This window comes from Choristoneura fumiferana, chromosome Z, assembly GCF_025370935.1.
Source record: "Choristoneura fumiferana chromosome Z, NRCan_CFum_1, whole genome shotgun sequence".
Classification (NCBI taxonomy): domain Eukaryota; kingdom Metazoa; phylum Arthropoda; class Insecta; order Lepidoptera; family Tortricidae; genus Choristoneura; species Choristoneura fumiferana.
Window position 1 is genome coordinate 41,699,666 of NC_133472.1, and position 23,267 is coordinate 41,722,932.

General features: G+C 38.0%; 1 protein-coding gene across 1 annotated transcript in view; it reads right to left on the reverse strand.

Moving 5' to 3' along the window:
- The window catches only part of LOC141429229 (LIM/homeobox protein Lhx9-like), a 140,256-nt gene that overhangs the window by 2,067 nt on the left and 114,922 nt on the right, over positions 1-23,267 (reverse strand). Inside the window, exon 6 of the mRNA XM_074089539.1 lies at positions 20,497-20,715. Within this exon, the coding sequence (XP_073945640.1) occupies positions 20,497-20,715 (219 nt within the window). The remainder of the gene's footprint in view (positions 1-20,496; positions 20,716-23,267) is intronic.

Genomic DNA, 23,267 nt, shown 5'->3' on the forward strand with positions numbered 1-23,267 from the left:
GCGCGAGCCCGCGCTTTTGGCCCCGCCCCCGCGTCATGGCCGCTCGGCTCATCGTCTAGTGCCAAAACTAGACAGCATCTGAGATAAGATAAGAAATACAATTTTGATAAGCATTGAATGAAATCTTGTGTATTTTTGTTAGAGGGCAGCTGGTTGTTGTTTGTTGTCCCACGGTACAGTACCCGACGATAAAGATTGCACATCGGTCTTAGAGGTCAGACGTACTAGGCAAAACGCGGACTGAGTCTTGCGAGTACGCGTCCACAAAAAGACTAGATCCAAAGACTAGGTCCACGAGTATCTACGAGTACTTACTTAACTCAATGAGGGCTATCGTTTTTTGTCTCACTGGATGGCGCACTGTTGCGTGAGGTTTTTAAGTATGGCTTTCAAAGTCTGTTATTACGGGCGTGAAAACAAAGTTTAGATTAAAATCATATTCAATACACTTAAAACCGTACCATAAAAATATCGAGCATGTCACAGTGTTCCATAGTCCCCGTTTTGTTCGGAAAAAAGGGAGGACAAAGGTTTCCGAAAGACAAAACTGTCTCAAAACACAGACATTCATTGCCCCGGAACGCATATTTGCCATACTTAATTTCAGATATTACTAAATATTCACAATATTATTCTAATTATAAATAAACCCGCGTAGCTCACCCAAAAACTATGATAATTGACATTTCGGAGACCTCACGCTACACTAGCGCCTCTAGCGGCGAATTCATACGCGATTGCCCTCATTGACTCATTTGCTTAGTTTGAGACTAGGTCAATTGGTGTCAAGTGTCCCATGATATTTATTTATTTATTTACTGAAATATACGCTCCCGTGATTGCGTATACATCGTACTAGTTTTCGTAGTTTTACGAATATTACTGAACAAAATCGAATCGAATTCCACGTCACAGTTCAGTCTGTACACTTCATATTTTTTTTAATTTTAACTTATATTAGATACCGACTAAAAACTTCCCTCCATACTTCATAGAAGCTTAGGACTGTCAGCAATTTTAATATTTTTGTCAATTAAAAAGTGTCCTAAATACTCGTACGCTAAAAGAATCGCGGGCGGGAACGCGTACCCACGCGTCCAAGCCAAAACCTAATCCAAAAACCTATTCCAGTAAAATACGTCTCACCTCTTCGGTCTTCGGAAAAAGACACGTGGCTGTTCACGACTATTTCCGAACACTGGCGACCGTCCATCAATCATCGTACCTATTTATCAAGTGACGTTTTATATCAAATAAATACTGCACCTTTATGGACTCAATTAGTTCACGTCAAATTAATGCCATGTAAACTTCGGATATCTATACAGAACTGTTGCAACTACTAGAAAAAGGATAGTTCCCGCTTTTCCCTAAAGATGCCATCGTACAATTTAAAGTTTTGGGGGGTTTCAACAACTCTTTATTGTATATTTTCATCTAAATGCGTCCGTACTCTATTGCACCTGCAGGGCTACTACGAAACTCGAAGTTCGTATCGTGTGGTCCCTCTCGCTCTCATATTAAACAGTATAAGTACCAGAGGGACCGCAAAACACGAACTTCGAGTTTCGAGTTTCGTAGTAGCCCTGCTGGCCAACGACTGAGAAACGTCACATAAGTAGTGTGACAATGCGAAAAAAAAACTCTGCTCTCTTCTTGCACAAAATAACTATTATACCCTGAAAACCCAATTGGTGTTAATTGTCCTGTCCCATGACACACGATATTTTACTTTTATTTTACCACGTGAATGAAACAGCGGGAGTTTCCCATCAAATCTCATCATCATCATTATCTCAGCCCATACACGTCTCCCTGCTGAGCACAGGCCTCCTCTTGGAATGAGAGAGCCTGGGCCATTAAATCCTTCAAATCGCAGTATGCACTAGAGCGATGTATCACTATCTAACTACTTATAACCACGTGAGAACCAAAAGGAATGCGCGTTCGTGATTTGTACCAAGAAGCTAATTAGCTGTGTCTAGAGCAGAACGTAATTAAAAGCCGGCCAAGCGCGAGACGGGGTCGCGCCGAGGGTTTCGTGCAAATGTTAGTTGAAATAGTCGGCATAAAAAATCGCATATTAAATATATCTCAAAAAAAAAGGGGGACGCCCTTGAAACTCGAGAGTAAAAATTCCTATCCTTCATACATAATAGCTGACCTGACCGGGAATTGAACCCGGGACCTCTAGGTTTGTAACCACTAAGCTATCCGCCCAAGTACGTACTTACCTAGAGTCAAGTCATAAATTTATCTGTTAGTTAGGTTTATCAAAATCGATAGGTACGGCGTTACATGCCATAAGTATTTGAAAAAAATATACCTGCTTAATTATAGTTCCCTTATACCCTATTTTTTTATTTATTAATCTTATCCTTACCCCTCTTTATTTTCGTAGTTGGTTAACATTCATTAGATTTAAATATAACCTAAATACATAACATCTCTCGGGACAGACCATTAGTTAGCCGTCGGATCGACAAATGACGTTCAAAAATAGATTTTACGCTCGTATGTTACGAATCAATTTGGTTTGATAGCGCGGCGCGTTACTAGTGCGGGGCTAGTGATGTGCTTTCAACGCCGAAACCATTTTTTATCAATTATTAAACCTACTAGCTGTTGTCCGCGAATCTGTCCGCGTATAATTCGTTTATCGCTATCCCGCGGGAACTATGCAATAAAAACTATCCTAATTATGTCCTTCCCGGGACTCAAACTATCTGTTTATCAAATTTCATCTAAATCGGTTCAGCGGTTTAGTCGTGATGAGGTAACAAACAAACAACAGACTTACAAACTTTCGCATTTATAATATAAGTGGGATTTCAGGTATCACGGATATCCTAGTAAAAAAACTGACACACTACTTATCTCTTAATAAATAGTAGTTGCAAGGATACAGAATATTAGCTTTTATTAACCTTTGTTAAAAATATCATACCATAACTAACGAGTCATGAACGAAATAAAAATTAAATGCTCCCCGCGAGATATTTACTCAAATAACGATAAATCCACAATGAGCTCTAATCTCATCGTAGTAACAACCATAATATGTTATCTATTTATGTATATTCACACATGTTCACTCATAAAGAAACAAGTCTTGACTTCCAAATCCGTTCATTTAGACCCAAGGTTTTAAATGTTAACTGACATTGTACAAACCAGATGTGTTTTTTTATTGAAAACTGACCAACAAGTAACTCCCTGACCTGATGGTACGTCCATAATTGATTTTTCCCGACTGCACGCCTCATGGCCTATAAAACACCTCATATAAAACATACAATTAAAAAACTAAAAACCAGTTAACAAAAAAGAACATAGTGCCTTTGCTCTATAAAGCGACTCAATCCCCCAAAAATAGTCGAAATATTAACAATGTAAAGTAATAAACAAAAAACGGCCAAGTCTTAAGCCGAAATCGGTACCGACGGCAGAATCCAACCGCGATCGCCGATACCGAGCAAGTGACTACAAACGAGTAATTTCTTCAGCCTCAGCCACCCATTAATATAATTATGAAAACTTTATTAACCGTCATATAAACTCATGTAACATGAAGCCGTTTCGCTTGACATATTTTTGTTAAGAAATCAACTCTAATTTTAACGGACAGCGGACAGTTAAAACAGTTGTTTATACTTCAGACGAATTTATATCGAGTGGGCGTATACGTTAATAACTTTCTTCTAAAATTAGTACTAAACATTGTAGGAGTGTAACTGAGAAAACGAATTTATCAAGACAGCGGAATGACAAAAAAGAATTTTGATTTTATATTTTCTATGTTTTTCAAATTTACCACGAGCTTTGCGGTGAAGGAAAACAACGTGAGGAAACCTGCACAAACCTGCGAAGCAATTCAATGGTGCGTGTAAAGTTCCCAACCGCACTGGACCCGCGTGGGAACTATGGCCCAAGCCCTCTTGTTCTGAGAGGAGGCCTGTGCCGAGCAGTGGGACGTAAATAGGCTGGGATGATTTTCTATGTTTTTATTGCTCACAGAATGGACAAATCTTTATTAATGGAACTTGGCCTATGAGCGGGCAAGGATAATTTTAATATTTGACATTATAGTATAGTCCTAATGTTACTTGGTCAAAGTTTCATTACCGAAACCCAAACAAAAGATTTTCATTTAGAGCATTTTACAAAACTCGCAAGTTTTTTATACAAGGTGCCTCTGACAATGGAACTTTAAATTCAAGATGCATTTCTACTGGTATGTGAGCTACTTTTGTTTTATAACATTTTCAAATAAAATTTAGATAATATATTGATCCTCTAAGTTTAATCGTTAAATCTGTGTATCGGACATGGGGGTGGTATGCCTGCCCCGTAGCACAGAATAAATAATAGTACAAAAACCCATAGTACAAGGGCAAAATTTCCTTGGTACGGGGGTTATATAATTTGGCATCTCTTTAAGATAATCATTTATCAATGTGCTGTCAATTTGGTATTGTATTGCATACATTGAAAATTCCATATCTGTATGAAAGAATTAAATCAAAACTGGACATGTTTTTAAAAAATTGGAAAACAAAAGTGGCTCAGGCAAATAGAGTCGAACCTTGCATTTAAAGCGTTTAAAGCACCGTGATCAGAGACTGGCACTTTGTATACATAATGAATATTGCAAGTTATAATAAAAAACAAAGAAAAAACACGTGTCATCATCATTTTTTATTTCAATTCATCACGAAAAGAAAATAGAATCAAACGTTATACAAACGTACTATATCCGCATACACATCGTTCGTCAACGTCGGATGCTACCGATATACAGATGTGTATCTATATGACTAATAGTTCTTGGTGACATTATGTCTCTATTAAGTCTGGCTAGCCACTCGAAGCTAGCGTGGTTTAGTGGACCACCTAAAGCTGTAAGAGATCGCTTTTTAACGATAAGTTTTAGGCTGCCTACTGGACGGTAGCGGGTAGCAGAGCGAGAAGCGGAGCGAAGAGAGTTTTATCTATTCGTTGTCCGTAGAGATGGGTAAATTTTGATCTGAATACTGACAAGAGTCAGATTCTTTCTAGATTTTTAAACGGATCGAATACAGTTTCCGTTCCTTTCGTATTTTATCTATTCTAATTTGTTTCACTCAGGACATTATAAATTAAGAGTGAAAATCGCTGCTCGTTTAATAGTATTCAAAAACTATTCTATTTTTTTAAGTAACTCCTTAATTAAGAATTATAAGTAAAATAACTTATCTAATTAAATTTGCAACATTACGAAATCGTTAAAAGATTCGAGAATTTCTAAAACTTTTAACTTTGTTTAATAACAAAACAAAAATAACGAAGTTACAACTCAGCTCAAATTACACGCCGATCTGTTTTATATTTTTTAATTAATGGAAATAGGCAACAACAGTTTTGTTACAGAAATTCGTCACATTTTTAAATGCCATCGATATTGCCAACTTAGTAGATCCAACAATAGTACTTGGAAAGATTTTTTGGATTTTTTTTTATTTAATTTGCCTGGTTTATTGTAGATTCTGTAAAGATTTTAGAGTTTGTTTCTGCTAGAACGAGGTAGTAATATTATGACTTAATATTGCACGGACTTTACATTGAAAAATTAACCGAGTATTTTATAAATTCGGTTATCTTTTCTTAATCGATCGAGTCTAAATAGCTGGCTGGATCCTCCTACACTTTTAGTAAATTTTGGTGCTTATTTGATGCTTAGTTGATCAGTCATTTTTGGGGTTCCGTAACCAATGGGTAAAAACGGAAACCCTATTACTAAGAGTTCGCTGTCCGTCCGGCTGTCACCAGGCTGTATCTCATGAACCGTGATAGTTATAGACAGTTGAAATTTGCACAGATTATGTATAACTGTGGCCGATGTAACAACAAATACCTACTAAAAACAGAATAAAATAAATATTTAAGTACAGTGTTTTTATTTTCGTTTTTTGCTAATGTCTAATTAATTTTGTATAGATGGTACGGAACCCTTCGTGAGCGAGTCCGACTCGCACTTGACAGGTTTTTTTATAAATAAGAAAACTATTGATTTTTTAATTTTCAATCTAATTTTTTTTCCCATCAAGTTATTAACAGGATGTTCCATTTTTCAATCACCTTACGATCCACTTTTTGTCTTTAGCAATTTTAGTTACTCAGTTGTTTTTTAGGGTTAATTGGAACGTAAATCGTTCCCGGACCCTGGTGCTACTCGGAACACCTGACCCTCAGTCATCACGCTATTCGTAGGGTCACGCGAACATAACAACATGCGACGAACAACACATTTTTTGCACAATAAATCATAATTCGCTTCTTGGTTACACGATGCGAAGAGCTTAGTGATTTTTTAGCCGCCTACGGTTGACGGGTTATGATTTTAACAGTGTACTTATTAGTTTTTGTAAACTAACGAGGAGCGCCACCGTGTACGCATTACTGTGTTAGTAGCGTGAGGTCTCCGAAATGTCAAATCTCATAGTTTTTGGGTGAGCTACACGGGTTTATTTATAATTAGAATAATTTTGTGAATATTTTGCAATATCTGAAATTAATAATGGCAATTGTGCGATAAGGGGCAATAAATGTCAGTGTTTTGAGACAGTTTTGTCTCTCGAAAACTTTTGTCCTCCCTTTTTTCCGAACAAAACGGGATTATCTTACCAAGATTAAAGATTAAGATGTATTATGATTTTAATCTCTCATTCTGAGAGGAGGCCTGTGCCCAGCAGTGGGACGTATATAGGCTGGAATGAGATGAGATGATGATTTAAATCTAAACTTTGTTTTCACGCCCATAATAACAGACTTTGAAAGCCATACTTAAAAATTTTACGCAACAGTGGCGCCATCTAGTAAGACAAAAAACGATAGCCCTCATTGAAAGTTTATTTCACCGCATATCTTCCAGCACCGAAGCCAATGCAATTATAACCTGCTAGAGCCTCAAATCTAAAAAAACAGTAAGATCTGTTGTAAATATTATTGAGTTGGTAGCGCAGATATACAATACATATTAATGTCTTTGATTGCTCATTAATACCTCGATATCCTGATGTTCCATGCGGTGACTGGGAAAGAATACCCCCTTTCCATCTCTTCCCGTTGGATATCGAAGAAGGCAATCAAGGGGAACCGAGAAGACCGGCAGCAGCATATTCTATGTGTATTACTAGTCTCCGATCGCCAAATCAGCAGCTGTCCCCTGCCCTCATATAGAAAAGTGCAACTCGGCCACAAACCATAGTCCCCAGTGGCTCCTCTATTGGGACCGTGCACGACGACAGCGCCACATAGCGGTGGCAACTATGGGAATTATTGAGAATTATGTTCTCACAACTGTCAAGCGAGAAGTAAGTAAACATTCAAGATTTAAATGAAATCTTATGATATAGGTAAGTATAATATACTATATTAGGCAATTCTGGACGACGATAGTATATTGTTGTGTTTAGTTAAAAGTGCTTGCCACGGAAACGGGGTTCGTGCCAGAATTTCTTCTTATTTGGTTGTTCTTATTTCCACCATACTATTAAATTAAAATTTGCAGTCACTATTGTTGTTAGTATTTTGACAACGCAATAAAACATCTAGTTAAGATAATATTCATCTTAAAAACTATCAATCTTCACTGAAAAACCGTACAATCTGACAGCTCATGCCAGCGCCGTTGGTTTCATTTTTAGCCGTAGCGAGCGCTGTGATCGTTTCTTCTCTCCACCACCCGTTTTTCACGGTCCCAATATCTGGTCTCAGTAGCAGACTAGATAGCGGAGGAGCAGGGTGCTAAGAATCATCAGCAGATTCCTTGCTAACGTCATGGTGAGAGTTGCTGCAACCAGTGACTTGTCACTGTGGCGTTCTAAGAGGCAGACCTTTTATTGATCCAGCTGATGACGAATACCTCGATTTGTTATAATAAGATTAGACTGGGATAAGTCTAGCCGTTAATTTATCTATCAAGCGGTGATGGAGCCACTCGCATTCGTTGCGGCTCATTAGGCACCAGTGCTCACCGCAAATTGAGCGGCGACAAATGAGTGCTCATCGCTCAGAACACCCCCTGTATATAAATACGTAGACTAATTGCGGTAGAAGGAAACATATTCCAAAAAGGTTTTGGCTATTTTTAAACAAAAGAAAAAGCAAGGATTTGCATAGATAACTAGTAACAAAAAGAATCTTACTATCCTACTAATAATATAAATGTAAAAGTTTGTGAAGGTGATTGGCTGTTTGGATGCTTGTTACTCAATAACGTCTAAACCGTTGAACCAATTTAGAAGAAATTCAGCACACAGATAGTTTGAGTTCCCGGGAAGGACATAGGATAGATTTAACCCGGAAAATCGCATAGTGCCCGCGGGATAGCGATAAACAAAAACTACTCGGACGGAGTCGCAGGCAACATTTAATTCTTCATATTTTTTTCTTAATTGTTTAAAGGAAAAAATACTTGTCCAATATTTTGTAATAATTAACTACGATAACTATTTCATAGGTAGGTACAGTCACCAGCACCAATATCTGACAAAACAAAGCGGTAAGACGTGTCAGGTATTTTTGCACGCTCCGTTGTGGCAGATATTAATGCAGGTGACTGTACACTATTGATCTAGTCCTAAACTAAACAAAGCTTGTAGTTACTGTTGGTCATAGTCAGATCCTAAACTACGAAGTGCATAATTCTGGCTTCGTATCTTGCCGTCCCACTCACACTAATATTATTTATTACAAGAATGAAAGGAACGGTACGATACGAACTTCGATTTTCGAATTTGGTAGTAGCCCCCCAGGTTCTCTAGCCACTTTGCTACGGTGTCAAATAGACATAGTACCGTGTAATAAATGTTTCTCTCTCTCTCTCTCTCTCTAGTACGAGTATAATTATTTCCTTCGACAATCGATGTCCAGTTTACTCTCTCCCACTGTCAGTGTGCTCGTGTATGTGTTTTCATACCTTTTAGTAGAAACGTAATCCTTTGAGCCACCATCTGTGCAATAACTCATTTTTTAAGCAGTTAACTTTAAGTGAGCTGGGTTTTTTTTTAAGCCATACTTATTCGCGGTCGCGTTTTTAGCTTGCGTGACATTTGTATTTTTATTATTAGTTCTGCATTCAGAACACCCTATATTGCAAAAAAATGGCAGAAAAGTGGCGGTTTTGGATTTATATTTTTTTTAATGAAGTGGCGGGTGGCCTGATTATGATCATCTTTTTAACAGTGTAGTGTAGTGCAGTTTATTACGAGTGAGAGATGCGTGAGTTAGGTCAGTCTTCGAATGTCCTCGCAGTTACCTAGGTATATTATATCGCAATATTTTGTTCCTGTATCACAAACCGCCTACCCTCCCCCCAACTTTTTTTTTTTTAAATAGCTTATAATGTGTCCCACTGCAGGGCTAAAGCCTCCCCTTTCTTATTCCACTCGTCTCTACTCTTGGCCAGCTCTTTCCAATCTGACTGGAACCGGTCCAGGTCGTCCCGCCATCTCCTCCTAGGTCTGCCTCTGCTCCGGTGCCCGTCGCATGGAAGCCAATCGGTGATTACTTTGGCCCAGCGATCCGGATGCATGCGGCAGACGTGTCCCGCCCAGTCCCATTTTAATTTGGCGGTCTTCATTCCCACATCGACAATTTGAGTTCTGGAGCGCAGTTCAGTGTTTCTGATTCTATCAGATCCCCGAACACCTAGAATACTCCGCTCCATAGCTCGCTGGCAAATCTTGAGTCCAACTAAATGTGTGATGTAATTCATAGATGACTCCTGCTACAAAGAAGCTAAAGTCAACTCCAGTAGACTCACTACCACCCAATGGCGTGAAGTGAACATTTTTGTTAGGATAAATACAAACTAGGGTTCTTCAAGGCTAGAAAGACCTTTGGTATCATCTGCACTCAACATCAGGTGAAATAGGGGTCAATCAAGGTCATTTATAAGAAAAAAAAACAGAAAGTAGAGAAGAATCATCATCATCATCATCATGTCAGCCGAAAGACGTCCACTGCTGGACATAGGCCTCCCCCAAGGCTCTCCACTCAGACCAGTCTTGTGCTTTTCGCATCCACCGCGATCAGGTCGTCGCTCCAAATGACGATAATCCGCAGTAGAACTAAGGTTACCGACATAGCCCGAAGAATTCTTTATTCAATTAACAATCTGTACTTTATAAAGTACGTTCGGCTATTATTCTTAGTGTTAATTAGTCCTTTATAAAGTACGCGAGGACTTAGGAGGGTATAACATGATTAGTTTTTAATTGAATCACATTTCTATTGTCTTCCGTTTATTTTAGGTGGCAATAAATATTTTTTGAATTTCAATTTTAATTTAGTATAAATAAATCACTAAGCGCTCATAAAGTTTCGTGTTAAGTTATTAGTTATTACCTCTGACCATGAGGCACATGTTCCGCATGGATGTAACAGAGAAATCACCCCTGAGGCGCATGTGCCGCGTGTCCGTACCAGTGAAACCACCCATGAGGCACATATGCCTCAACGGACTGTGAACGTTAAGAAATGGGAATCGAGTTGCTACACCACACTACTGCTACCACCTATCAGCACGTCACTACATTTATTACCGTAATTACCTTTTTTATTGCAAACAATTAATACCTACGGCTGAATTAATCGTTCAATTTAAAATCACCGGTAGCCGTACTTGACTGATGGTACTATAATACGAACAGGGGAATACTTTTTTCAACAGTCATTAACGTCTAGGACATATTTCAGGGTATACAAGACAAATCACATAATTGTACGTAGGGTTGTGCTGGGTTTGGAAATAATCGAAAGTATCGACATACTTTACCGACCGAGTTCTGTTAGGGCCCAGCCTGAAAATTAGCGCTGGACCTCAATGTCCAGCACGTGCTGAGACCGGGACCCATTGTCACATTACACTAATATGATATTTAATAGTATAATTTATGTTCAGTTTTTTTTAATTTACAATCATTTTTAACGTTTCCTTTTACTTTTTTGGCGGCAATAAAGATTTTTGAATTTGAATTTAATATCGCTTGAGCTCTCGGGAGATATGTATCATAGAATTACAGAATTACAGTTCAACTCACGATTATAATCAGGAACGGTCCGACCAAGTTTCCATATTTCTGGAAAACCATTTTCAATTTTTTTTAATTTCTTTATAATATTAGCACATACATAACATATTTACAGTACGCCAAACTGTAAAACAGTTTGTTGGTGTAAAAATGTTAGTGCGTTCACAATAGTGGTGCCCCTCGCACGGCCTCACCCTTCAAAAAGATCTTCCGATTATCAAATCATGATTTTAACCGTTTAACCACCTATTTCCCCATCCATTGATTAAATTTATTCGACGGAAAAATGTGATGCCGTCTGTGTTTGTTTTGTTCAAATAGACGGAGACGGCATCATATCTGTCAGTTAAAATAATTCAATGGGTGGTGAAACAGTCCCTACATCTCTTATTATTATATCGACATTGTTTTAAATTAACATTGTAAATATGCTCAAAATGCCTAGTTGAGTTTCATGACAGTTTTTTTAACACAGGTATTTCAAACCGGTGGTAGATTTTTGTAGGTTCGAATAGATACGGCCAAAAAGCAATATTCTGCTTGACCAAGTTATCTGATCAAAAAAAACATGGAGCATTTCTTATATAAAATAAACTATGCTCACAGCAGTGGAGCAAGTAATAGACTGAATAAAATATATATTCATACAGCAAATCAATCGATAAGTAGAACGTACGCGTACCTCATACTGAGTTTACGCTAAAAATTATAAGTAACCGTTAATACTCAATTTAATCGATATCGATGCATCGATGATATATCCAACAGCCCTATCGAGTTCATTGAAGGAAACAAACGATGCATTTGGAACTTAACACGACCGTGTCAAGACCCAAATTAGATTGCGTTCATCACTACTGCTTTCGTTTTATAAGGCAACTGCCGCGACATTGGCACTATATTTCATGCGCCTACGCCATTTAGTTGGCATTTTTAAATTCAGAAGTCGCTTTTAAAAATAAGAACTAATTAATTTCTTTCTCTTACTTTTGTTGAGTAGCAATTTTGCGTTGGCGTGTACAATAAACCTAGGAACATTTTATTGCATTTTTTTTTCAAATAACTGGTTTATTATTATTGTGTTTTCTGTCACTTCGTCAACAGTGATTACTTTTTTATTGAAATATATTTTAGACTAAGGGGCTGTTTCACCATCCATTGATTAGCGTTAACTGGCGGTTAGGTGTGATGCCGTCTCTATTTGTTTTGTTCGAATAGACGGAGACGGCATCACATTTAACCGTCGGTTAACGCTAATCAATGGATGGTGAAACAGCCCCTAAATGTACCAAAATTAAACTTAATCGTCCTGCAGATTAAGAGACAGACGGATACACGTTGTGACCCTATTGTTCCGATTTTCACTCCGATACGGAACCCGCAAACAAATTAAAATTCAACGATTGCATAGAAATTGCTTTCCAATAGAGTCACAATGAGACCTTGGCATCTTCATGACATATCTCATTCTCAATCCGACAAGTTTCTAGCCCAAACATCCCCCACCAGCGCGACACATTGCCACCAATAAAACCATACCCCTCAGCTATTTTCAAAACGTTTTCATACTCTAATTTAGAACTGAACTACAATTAGTACCGGTTGGTCACACCTCAGCATTCGTCCTGATATAATTTAACATTGTAAGTACCGGATCCACACCAACCTAAGGGGTTACGCATTACGGTCGCCTTTACTGCACCGCGGGCACAATCAGATGCTCTAGTAATTAACCGGCGTGGCTCTTGCCGGTCGGTTGGTGTGGTAATTTCCGTACGCTCAAACGCAGCCATTTGTCATTTGACGCGGCTGACGGGGGCACCTAATTTATCCAACTTATTTATTTTCAAAGTTATTTATTTAAGGAAAAGTCACAATTAATCACATATGAGGTGATTTTATTTACGCGTTGCGGCCTTTGATGTCGTTAAGGGGGGGGGGGATTTGGGCTAATTAACGAGGCGGGGATCGGGGGAGTTCTCTGTGGAGGGTTTGCGAGTTTACATTGAATCTTAACTTAATACTAGTTTCTGTTTAAAAAAAACAAATTATGATTGGTTATTTGGAGTGTTTTTGTATTTTTTATTTCAACTCCAAATTTTGTACTTTTACGGTGGGAGCGTTGTAGAAATAAGCAACCTGAGATATGTGTGCATAAGAGAAATTCGTGTCTGTACTCCTGTCCAGTGGTAGTGTAGGGGTATGCCACGCAGCACGGAATGCTGTGGACCTGGGTTCGATTCCCAGCGCTGGTCTCTTTTTCTGGTTTTTCTGTACCTATTTCCGATGAAAAAACAAACTGTTTTTGCTACTGTACTTTTTATTGACTGTATAATATGTACTTGGATTGTCATCCAACCATGTGTTGTATGGAAATGAAATATACACATCAAAAAAATCTAGGGAGGGATACTCATTATCCCGTTTATTCCTAGAAAAATGTGATGTTTTGACTCAGTAGAAATATTATGTCTATATATCTAAATGTGCACAGTGTGTGCAGTAATAAATATTACATATATATCCCTATGCACTTTTGATGAGTGTAATACCTTTCAAGTCTGTCCAACCGTTAGAAGTTGGTCAACTTGCAAGATTTGCCCAAAAACAAACAGGGCCAGTTAAAAAAAAACTTGTAATAAAACAGCCAAGGGTGACTCGGACACCCGTACTGAGCGTTCTGTACAAAATTGTGGATATGTCAAAAAAGAAACCAGCCGTTGAAGGCAGAAAACTACAAATGTCAATACAAATAATGTATATAAAGTATCGCTCATCCAGTAGCATAATGACATATATATTTATTTACAAGAAAACAAGTTTTAGATTTTAAATTTACATGTTTACTGTTTGATATCTTTTTTATGTAATCGCCACATAGCAATTGTGTCGATGTTCTGTTATCCAACAGAGCGGTTATATTTAAAGTAAAAAAGTTGAGTTTGAAGTAAAAATTTTAGTTTTCTAATAGTTTGCTTATGTAGCGGTGACAGAACCTGACAAAGAAGGTTTACATAAGTCCCGAGTTCAATTCTCGGTCGGAGCGAATGTTAAATAAAATAAAAACATGTTATACTAAGTAATTAAAACTTTATCTGTCGCCTAGGTAGTAAATAATACCTTTATAGTACAAGCGTTGCTTGGTTTGGAGCTAGATCGATAAGTCTCATTTCTCCCTTAATATTTATGTATTAGGTACTTACTTAATTAATCCTTGAAAAATCTAAACAAAATTGGACATAATTATATCCAAGTACGACTAAAGCTCGCCGTCTCACTCCCCCATTAGAGTCGACACAATTTTCACTAGCATCAATGACTATAAATAACCCTCAAACTGCTCGGATTCCCGCGCCTTTATTCTTAGCTGCGCACGCCTCAGAATAGCTTGGCAAAGCAATTAGTCTACGGGAAGCTTGACACTTAACTTTATTTAGTAGTGAGTGAAAAGGGCCTTGGGGCGGGATAAATTATGATTTGATTTGTCACGGACTGAAAAAAGTGTGTTTCTGTCAACGTTGTAAAGATGGCGCCATAGCAGAGCACAGTCGAGATTTTGAGTTTAAAATATTTGATAATGAAAGCTTGATTTTGATATTTAATGAAATAGGCAATATTACTGCATTTTTCTGCCGTCAAAGTGCAGTAGTAGCACAAAACCGTAAACAGTTTTTTGAGTATCTCTTAAATGCCATATCCATACTTATATTAAAAATGTGAAAGTGTGTGTTTGTATGTTTGTCTGTCTTTCACGTCGAAACGGAGCGCCGGATTGACGTGATTTTTGGCATAGAGATAGTTTATGGGCCAGAGAGTGACATAGACTACTTTCTAAGTCGTAAAAATCGTTTATCGCGCGTTTATTTCAACGCGGACGAAGTCGCAGGCAAAAGCTAGTATCATATTATGTCAAAGGTCCGCCAGCCGTGTGTGTATAGATCCTACCTTTAAACCACAACGAAGGTACATACTTCATTATCATTTGAAGGGATAGAGATAGATACCGTGAGGTAAACTGAACTGGGCCTAAAACTAAAATTATTGCTTACAACGACATTCTTAGACTTGAGTTTTTTTTTCACGGCATTACCAATCCAACCTATACAATGCAAGTAAAAGTTAGAGGTGATGACAGTTTCATCTGCTGAAAACCGGTAAAAATTTAAAGAGATCACTACTTTAATTTAAATTTCCCGAAAATAAATCTAAACTTGAAAAAACAACCCTTAAATATAACTTACGTTGAATGCGATATCAGTATAAAATGACACTTTGATAAAATTAAATTAAAAAAAATACATTTATTTGTCTTAGGTAACCACAGGTTAGATAGAAATTGATAGAACCGACCAAAATGCAAGAAAAGTTGAATTCGCAAATTACAAATAAAATGGTCTGTTCTATGTTTAAAAATGGAGCCGCTTTTCGTTTTTAAAACAAAACCTATGAGGAACAGCGGTAGACGAACAAAGCACATACTGCGGTTGGAATGCAAAATCCAAGATGGCTGCTGCCTTTTTGCTGTAAAAATCGCGATCAATACAGGGAGAGCCTTAGGCCTTTTATAATTGGTTGAGATTTATTCGGTTAGCATCGGAAGCTTTCGGGAGGGCTCGGAATTTAAGGAAACAAAGTTAGCTGTGCTGGTAGCCGTGGCGCTGTTCGTGATTCAAATACTGGACCCAGTATGAGGCCGCGTTGTTTTCAATTTTCGCCAACGTCTGCTTTAAGTTTGTGATTATATATGCGATACATTATGGAACGCACGAAGGGACCTCTGTCGCGATTGTGCGCCTGTCTGTCGTCGTGTATAATATATAGATACGTAAGATCTCTTCGAGTAGGTAAGAGTAGGCTTTTGCAGAATTGCTATTTTATATCAAAACAAATTGAATACCGCGGTGACTCAAGATCAGGCAGTAGGTTCTGAAGTAGTATTTGGGAGCTTATTTGCAATCCTGTCCATACTACTGGCGTCTGCGAAAGCACACTGTTTCGTACATAGAACAATGAGGGTTCCTGCGACAGGCAAGTTGGTGCTGGAGTCTGGCTAATGAAATGAAAGATAAACCTGCAAAAACGCGGCAAATTCAAAAAATAAATAATACCACAGAATAGACATAGACATAGACATAACTTTATTTCGACATCGAACTTAAAATAATACATAATTTACAGAAAATAAAAACATTTGATGATGTCGAAAAGGAATTGACTCAGCATTATGCTGCAGTAAGTATATGCTGCCTACTACAGCGCTGATTTTCAGCCAACACCTTCATATCTTTGCAGCTAATGTGTTGGACCGGAATCAGCACAAAAGGAAAAGTGTACAATAAATAGGTAATAATAAATTTATAAATTTACGAAGAACAACAATAGCTTATAATCTGTGATTAAATATGTAGAAACCAAACGCAAGTCTGATTAAAAGTCAAAAAGAAGGTATTCGTGTTAGAGATATGAATAAGTAGCCTTCCCACCAGAAGCTTCTCTGCCGTACAAAAGTGACGTTTAGGCATAAGAATATTTTATACTTCTCTGTCTATCGCATGCCTATTGAAAAATAAGTAATTATTTTAAACGATTCGTTGAACACAAAAAGCTGAATCTTAAGAACCACAATTGTATTGGCCAGCTCTGAAAGGGATATTAGTATCAAAATATTTTGCCATGCCCACTAACCTACAAATTTGGTCACCGCATCTAAATACTCTTTTTTTCTGTTTGAACAAGGCTTCCCTCTCTGCTTGTTTTTATTTGAACTTTCTTTTTAATGCTAAAAATAATCTGTCGCACACCACTTTTGATTGTTTCACCCATGTTTCAGCAGTAAATTTCCAAAAAACCTATTTTAACCCACGTAGAGGTACTAAACTTAACAAGTCACAGAATAGATAATAGTACAAGCTCAAGTGTCTGTTTTCTTATACTCTTTGGTCTGTTTGCCCATGACATTTGACTAATGTTGCCACTCAAAAATAGCTGAATTCAGCTTTCATTAGCCAAACTATAGTATCGTGAGGTCTGTATGACAACTTTGAAATTTGTGTCACTTTAGTGATTGGCTGATTAACTAAATGAGCCGGTACAAGACTGTAACGTCAAAAGGACCTCTCGACATTAACGCCATCCGACGACATTTTATCTGCCAAGAAACTCTCATTGCTCTATGCAATCTCTCTATTATTCCATGTGTTTGTGGATATCTGTGGTCATTTTTTACCAAAGCATCCAAATTAGAAAGATAATAAAAATATCACGCGAGGTAAATTCCCTTATTTGTTTGTTTATTTTATTTTAGGTAATGTCACGAATAAATGCTTTCTTTTTTCTGTAATTTCTTTGTGAATTCTCTGCCAGGAATTCCCAGCTCCCGAGCATCAGCTGTTACCACATTGCCACATCTGTGTACCATTACCAAGTCTAATGGATTGGCCACACGTCGGCCCCCCTGTTCCTGCTAATTGTTTGGTAACCAGCACTTAAAAGTAAAGCCCGCCAAAGGACTAGGGTTTGTTTCGTCAATTACCATCTTTAGAGTTTATTGTTCGTCGAGATCGATTTTACGGTTGTTTTTAGATGGAAAGGTGACGTCTTGTTTGTTGTAGGCTTTGATTTGATTCGGGTTAGGCCCTGTTTGCATTATTCCAGCAAAATATTTAGATGCCAGCATGATACTGCGGTGCTTGATCGATGTCTTGTGACTCGCTGGCGCGTCATTATTCGAGAGTGTCCGCCTAATTTACTTGGTCACATTTTTTACGAATTGGTTGTAGATTTAGATGTCGTTTTCGATTATTTGTTAGAGTATCTGTATTTCTACCAGATAACTACAAAACTCTTACAAAAAAGTGTCAAGAAAAAAGTGATGGTTGAACAGCTCGAATAATGATTTAACTGAAATAATGTAAACACGTGTGTGTTGCCAGTGATGACATACGGATTTGAGACGTGAGCGCTAACGATGGGTCTCATGAGGAAGCTCAAAGTCACTCAGAGGGCTATGGAGAGGGCTATGCTCAGGGTTTCTCTGCGAGATAGAATCATAACTGGTGATATCCGCTGTAGAACTAAGGTTACCGAAAAAGCGCGAAGAATTGCGAAACTGAAGTGGCAGTGGGCATTAGTAACTTAATGCAACTACCTCTTTAGATTTCTACAAACGGAGACAAAAACAAACTGCATTTTGTCCGAACTCGTTGATAAAAAAAATATCAAAATTCACTTAGTGCTTCGATGCGAGTCGTTCCGTTTCGCCGCACCCCTGCCTTGTCGTCTGACCCGGCAAAACAGAGACAGCATGCTACAATCACGGTAATTTACACTACACCAGTTCGCAATGCGTTTTTAAATTACAGATACATTCAAGATACCGGCCGTACATTTATTTCGCATTAGCTACCAACATTTTGAAAAAGAAACGTAAAAGCTTTGCATAATATTTTGTTTATCTCGTGAATGGAACATTTCGAATCAAGGTTGAAATGTTATGAATGCTAATACAGGTGTTTACCACCGAACAGTGAAGGTACTTATGCGATATAATCGCTCGAATTCGAAATAAACGGGTTCACGAATATCGCCATCTTGCAGGAAAAAACTGATTTGAGTTGGAGAGTTTACATTTACACTAAGCTAAATTCAACAGAAAATCGAGTATCGAGAAGTTTCCTAAGTAAAAATATCTAATCAGAAATTATTAGACAGGTATTTTTTTAGACATTCAAACAAAAAATTGCAATGATGAACGCGTCACCGTTTGGGAGATGAGGGCCCGTGATGTCACACCATGTTGAACTGTCACACGGCGTGATATCACGCACAACTTTAACTGTGATTTTTTTCATAATTTTGTATTTAATTATCAAAAAAAAATACGTGTCCAGTACTTTCTTATAATATAACTGACGTACTTAGATCTTTTAGGACACTATCCAATTACTATGTTTCCTTAATTTTGTATTTAATTATCAAAAAAAAGTGTCCAGTACTTTCTCATAATATAACTGACGTACTTAGATCTTTTAGGACGATTAGTCCTAATGTCGTACTGGACGGTAGGAAAATTAATTGTGGATTTAGTCGATAAATGTAGTTTAAGATTAACGTTTGCCTAATTCTGGCACTGTTCAACTAAGCTTAACAATAAATCTGGACTTATATTTCCAACTAGAGGGCGTTAATAAAATGAAGGCGAATACAAACCGTTGAATCCTCGTCTTGACACCAAAACCTAAAATAGTTTAATTATTTAAAAGAAGTGTTAGATTTCTTTCATTACGAGTATACATACATTCTAAACGTATATTACCTGAAATATTAAACATTATTAACATTATTATGAAGGCGTCAATTTAAAACGACCTTTCGTCAATGATACTGCAATACCACGTAACTCTGGAGGCAATTTTTACAGGAAAGCGTTATAAATTAAATATCTTTGTTATAGAATATAATGCCTGCCGCAAAATCTCAAATTTGCTTACTTTTGTTGGTTACCTGGCATTAACCAATATTGGTTTCGCGGAATTGATATATCATCGACGTATCTAAAACATTGATGATATTAACGAACATGCTTTTTAAGTCAGTAAATTTTTGATACCTAAATCGATATCGTTGTTATTTAATACTTATTTTAAAACCAAAATGAAACAAACGGGTATTATACATGTTTAACAACAGTAATAACATCGTTAAAACACTAAGAGGAAGTATGATAAGAAATGAAGTAATAACCGTGTATTTTTTTGCATGAACCAGTTCGAAGGAAAAAAAATGTCGGCCAAATCTAAAGTAGCATTGAAACGACGTAATAATCGTATTTCTTCCAAGAAATGAGACGGGAAATGATAAATAGAGCAAGTTAATTTAATTCAACAAGAGTGAAATTATTATTTCAACAGTGCTCATATTTGACATCTAAAACTTAATCGAGATTTGTGCCTTAGAATGGACTTAACAGGCATTAGAGAGACTGGGAATATATGAACCAAGACACCTATAAAAATCTTACAATGGTCATCTGAGAGACAAGCAAAAAGATCACGCCCTTACGCCCAATGAGGATGGTCAGATAGAAAGGTACAATCGAACCATAAAGAGTACCATATCAGTACCTATCAAATTTTAGGCGCTAACTGCGGACAATGGTCTAGTCCTAACACGCACTGAAGGTCGGCCGGACTGTTGACCTGTGAGTCAGCATTGTGGGGAGGAGGAGAGAACGTAGCACTACCAGACATCACATTTATAGACGGTGGAGTTTCCCCACTGCCCACTGTTTATTAAGAGCAGAGAGATAGCAGAAAAAGCTTTACATGAGGAAGGTTTTATGAAGGTTTTAAAGTTGTTTAATGGGACTTTGTATACATAAACCCCGTTTATTTCACTGAGCTACCAAAAACTTTATAATTACCTGCAACACTCTCTTCGGCAGCCCCGTTTTCTGGCTGAGCTGCTTTAGATCCTTCGCGTCTGGGTTGTGGTTGATGGCGAAGTACGACTTCATGGTCCTGAGCTGGTGGTGCTTGAAGCTAGTCCGCATCCGCTTCGTGCGCGACGAGGAGCCCAGGCTCCCGCCGCCTCGGAACCCCATCTCCAAGTATTCAGGGTTCAGATCTGGGTCGGACAAATATTAGGCGATGCAAAAACGATAAGTGAATGGGGATAGAACGCGCTTGGGCACAGATTATGACTCCTTTTGCGTCAACGAGGGGTAGCCCACGTAATTGTAATATAAAACTAAACTAAGTAGCATCCAGTGGCGGGCTAAAAATCTTAAGCCCACAGAAACAGAAGTTATTTCGTGACATATCATTATTTTTAAGTGTTTACCCTTCTTTCCGAACAATTCCTGGATCCGCCACTGGTAGTACATATCCAATTTTTTTCTTTCGTGGTGCACTAATGTGACATACAACTTGTCTAGCAGTCAAATTTTGATAATACCTACTATAGAATATAATGGAGCATATAATTAACACAAACGTAAAGTTATTTATTTCACCGGCTAACCCAAGTTGACGCAAATGGGTCTGAGACAATGACATCTAGCTCCAACTGAAAAGTGATTCCCATCTTTAAGGAGTTGGTGCTAGTTGCCATCCGTCATCGCAATCAGTAAAGGCGATGGAAACTCGGAAACTGTACTGCTCATTGAACACCAAATTTACGCACCAGCTAGGTTATACTTAATTTCAAATGGTGTAAGGAACAAGATGTTAAGCAGTATTTATACCACTCGTCGTCGTGGTCGTGTTTTGACGACCAGATGGCCTAGTGGTTAGAGAACCTGACTACGAAGCTTGAGGTCCCGGGTTCGATTCCCGTGTCGGGGCAGATATTTGTATGAAAAATACGAATGTTTGTTCTCGGGTCTTGGGTGTTTAATATCTATTTAAGTATATATCTATCTATATAATTATATTTATCCGTTGCTTAGTACCCATAACACAAGCTTTGCTAAGTTTACTTTGGGACTAGGTCAATTGGTGTGAATTGTCCCGTGATATTTATTTATTATTTATTTAATTAAGCATTTTTTTTTAACGGGCTGTTACTGTTAGCCTCAGATGGCTTTTACGGCTTACCGGAGATCAAGGGGTAATTATTTTTTCTTAGCGAGCCATTGAGTAGTAAGAAAACGCGTGTTTATTTAGAACTGTCAAATGTAGGGTAGCACACAACACTAACAACATCGCTCTGTAAAGGTACTTTCACACACACCGATACAACCGGGATAGTGGTTGGACGGTACCTCCGAGTTGGAAAACGGTGTTAAATATTCGTGCTGCGTCATCGGTGTGTGTGAACGTACCTTTACAGAGCGATGTTGTTAGTGTTGTGTGCTACCCTACATTTGACAGTTGTAATGATGATGAAAACGCGGGTAGTTGTGTGCCGGTGTCAGTTTCGTCGGGTAGTCGCGCGAGCAGAGCGGCGGCGCGCAGTGCGCGTGTTGCAGCAGCCGCTGAGTCGCGTTGCTCCGAAGACGAAGGGCTACGAGTAACATGTCGAGCTAAACTCGATTTAAGACGTGAGTTATCCGGGTCATTATATTTAAAAACTAATATTTTATCAAAAATTGCCGATACCGCTGATTGCGCTCTTGGCAGCGCCAGCTCCCCGCCGCCCTCCCCCCGCATGGGCATGACGTGCGTGTGCAGCGCGCGCACGGAGCAGCAGCACACCATGCAGTAACAAACTCATTTGCCGACTTTAGGTTTCTGACATGAAAATTAGTACGGGCAATGATCATTTATGACATGGCTTCATGACATGAAAATTAGTACGGGCAATGACTCATTTACCGACCACGGGTTTCATGACAAGCACATTAAGGTCGAGGGTTTTATTTGGGGGGTTGCAACCAAGGTAGCCTGCATGTTACGACACTGTTTACGAGCAAGTGTGATGAAAAAGATTTTTATTAAACAACACGGCCTAGTTACATTAACTGTCATTTGTCAAATACCCTAGTGTCAAGTCAATATGTCAATGGCGTCCACATTTGTATCTTTTACCGTAGGTATCGTATATCCGTTGTGTATCACTGAGGCGTATTACGATCGTGCAACACGCTCTATCCGATCTAAATTGCCAATCGGTTCTAAACGACGAAAATAAAATCTCCCTTGCATTATAGTGTATCATGGTATGACATACATTTAAGTGCATCATATTATAATACACTAAAATTATACAAACGTGGACTCACCCTAGGAGTATAATTTGTAGTTTTTATAAGTAATTATTGACGTAAGAACCATTTTGTGTCCTTTAAGTTTTTTAATACCTACCTGTCATACTTACATCGTGGCGTTAAGCCCAGAAGCATATTTCTTACGCTGAAACCTCTAATGCTTAAACAAAACTGGGTCTTTAAAAAATTAATGCCCGCACCGTAGCTGTGAATTGTCTCATTTAAAATTCAGATTTTAACCAAAATGCTTCTTAAACAATTAATTTATAACCACATAAAACAATACGTTTAAATTATAATTTACCGAGGTCATTAAAAGCGAGTGCAAAATGCATATAATTTTAATTAGATATGACACAAAATCACATAACTATACAATTTATTTATCAACGCATACCAAATTCAGTCGCTAGGCAAGTTCGCAAGCAAGAAAACAATGATTTTCAATTTAAAAAGTTTATTTATTAACTTTGAGCATGTAGTTA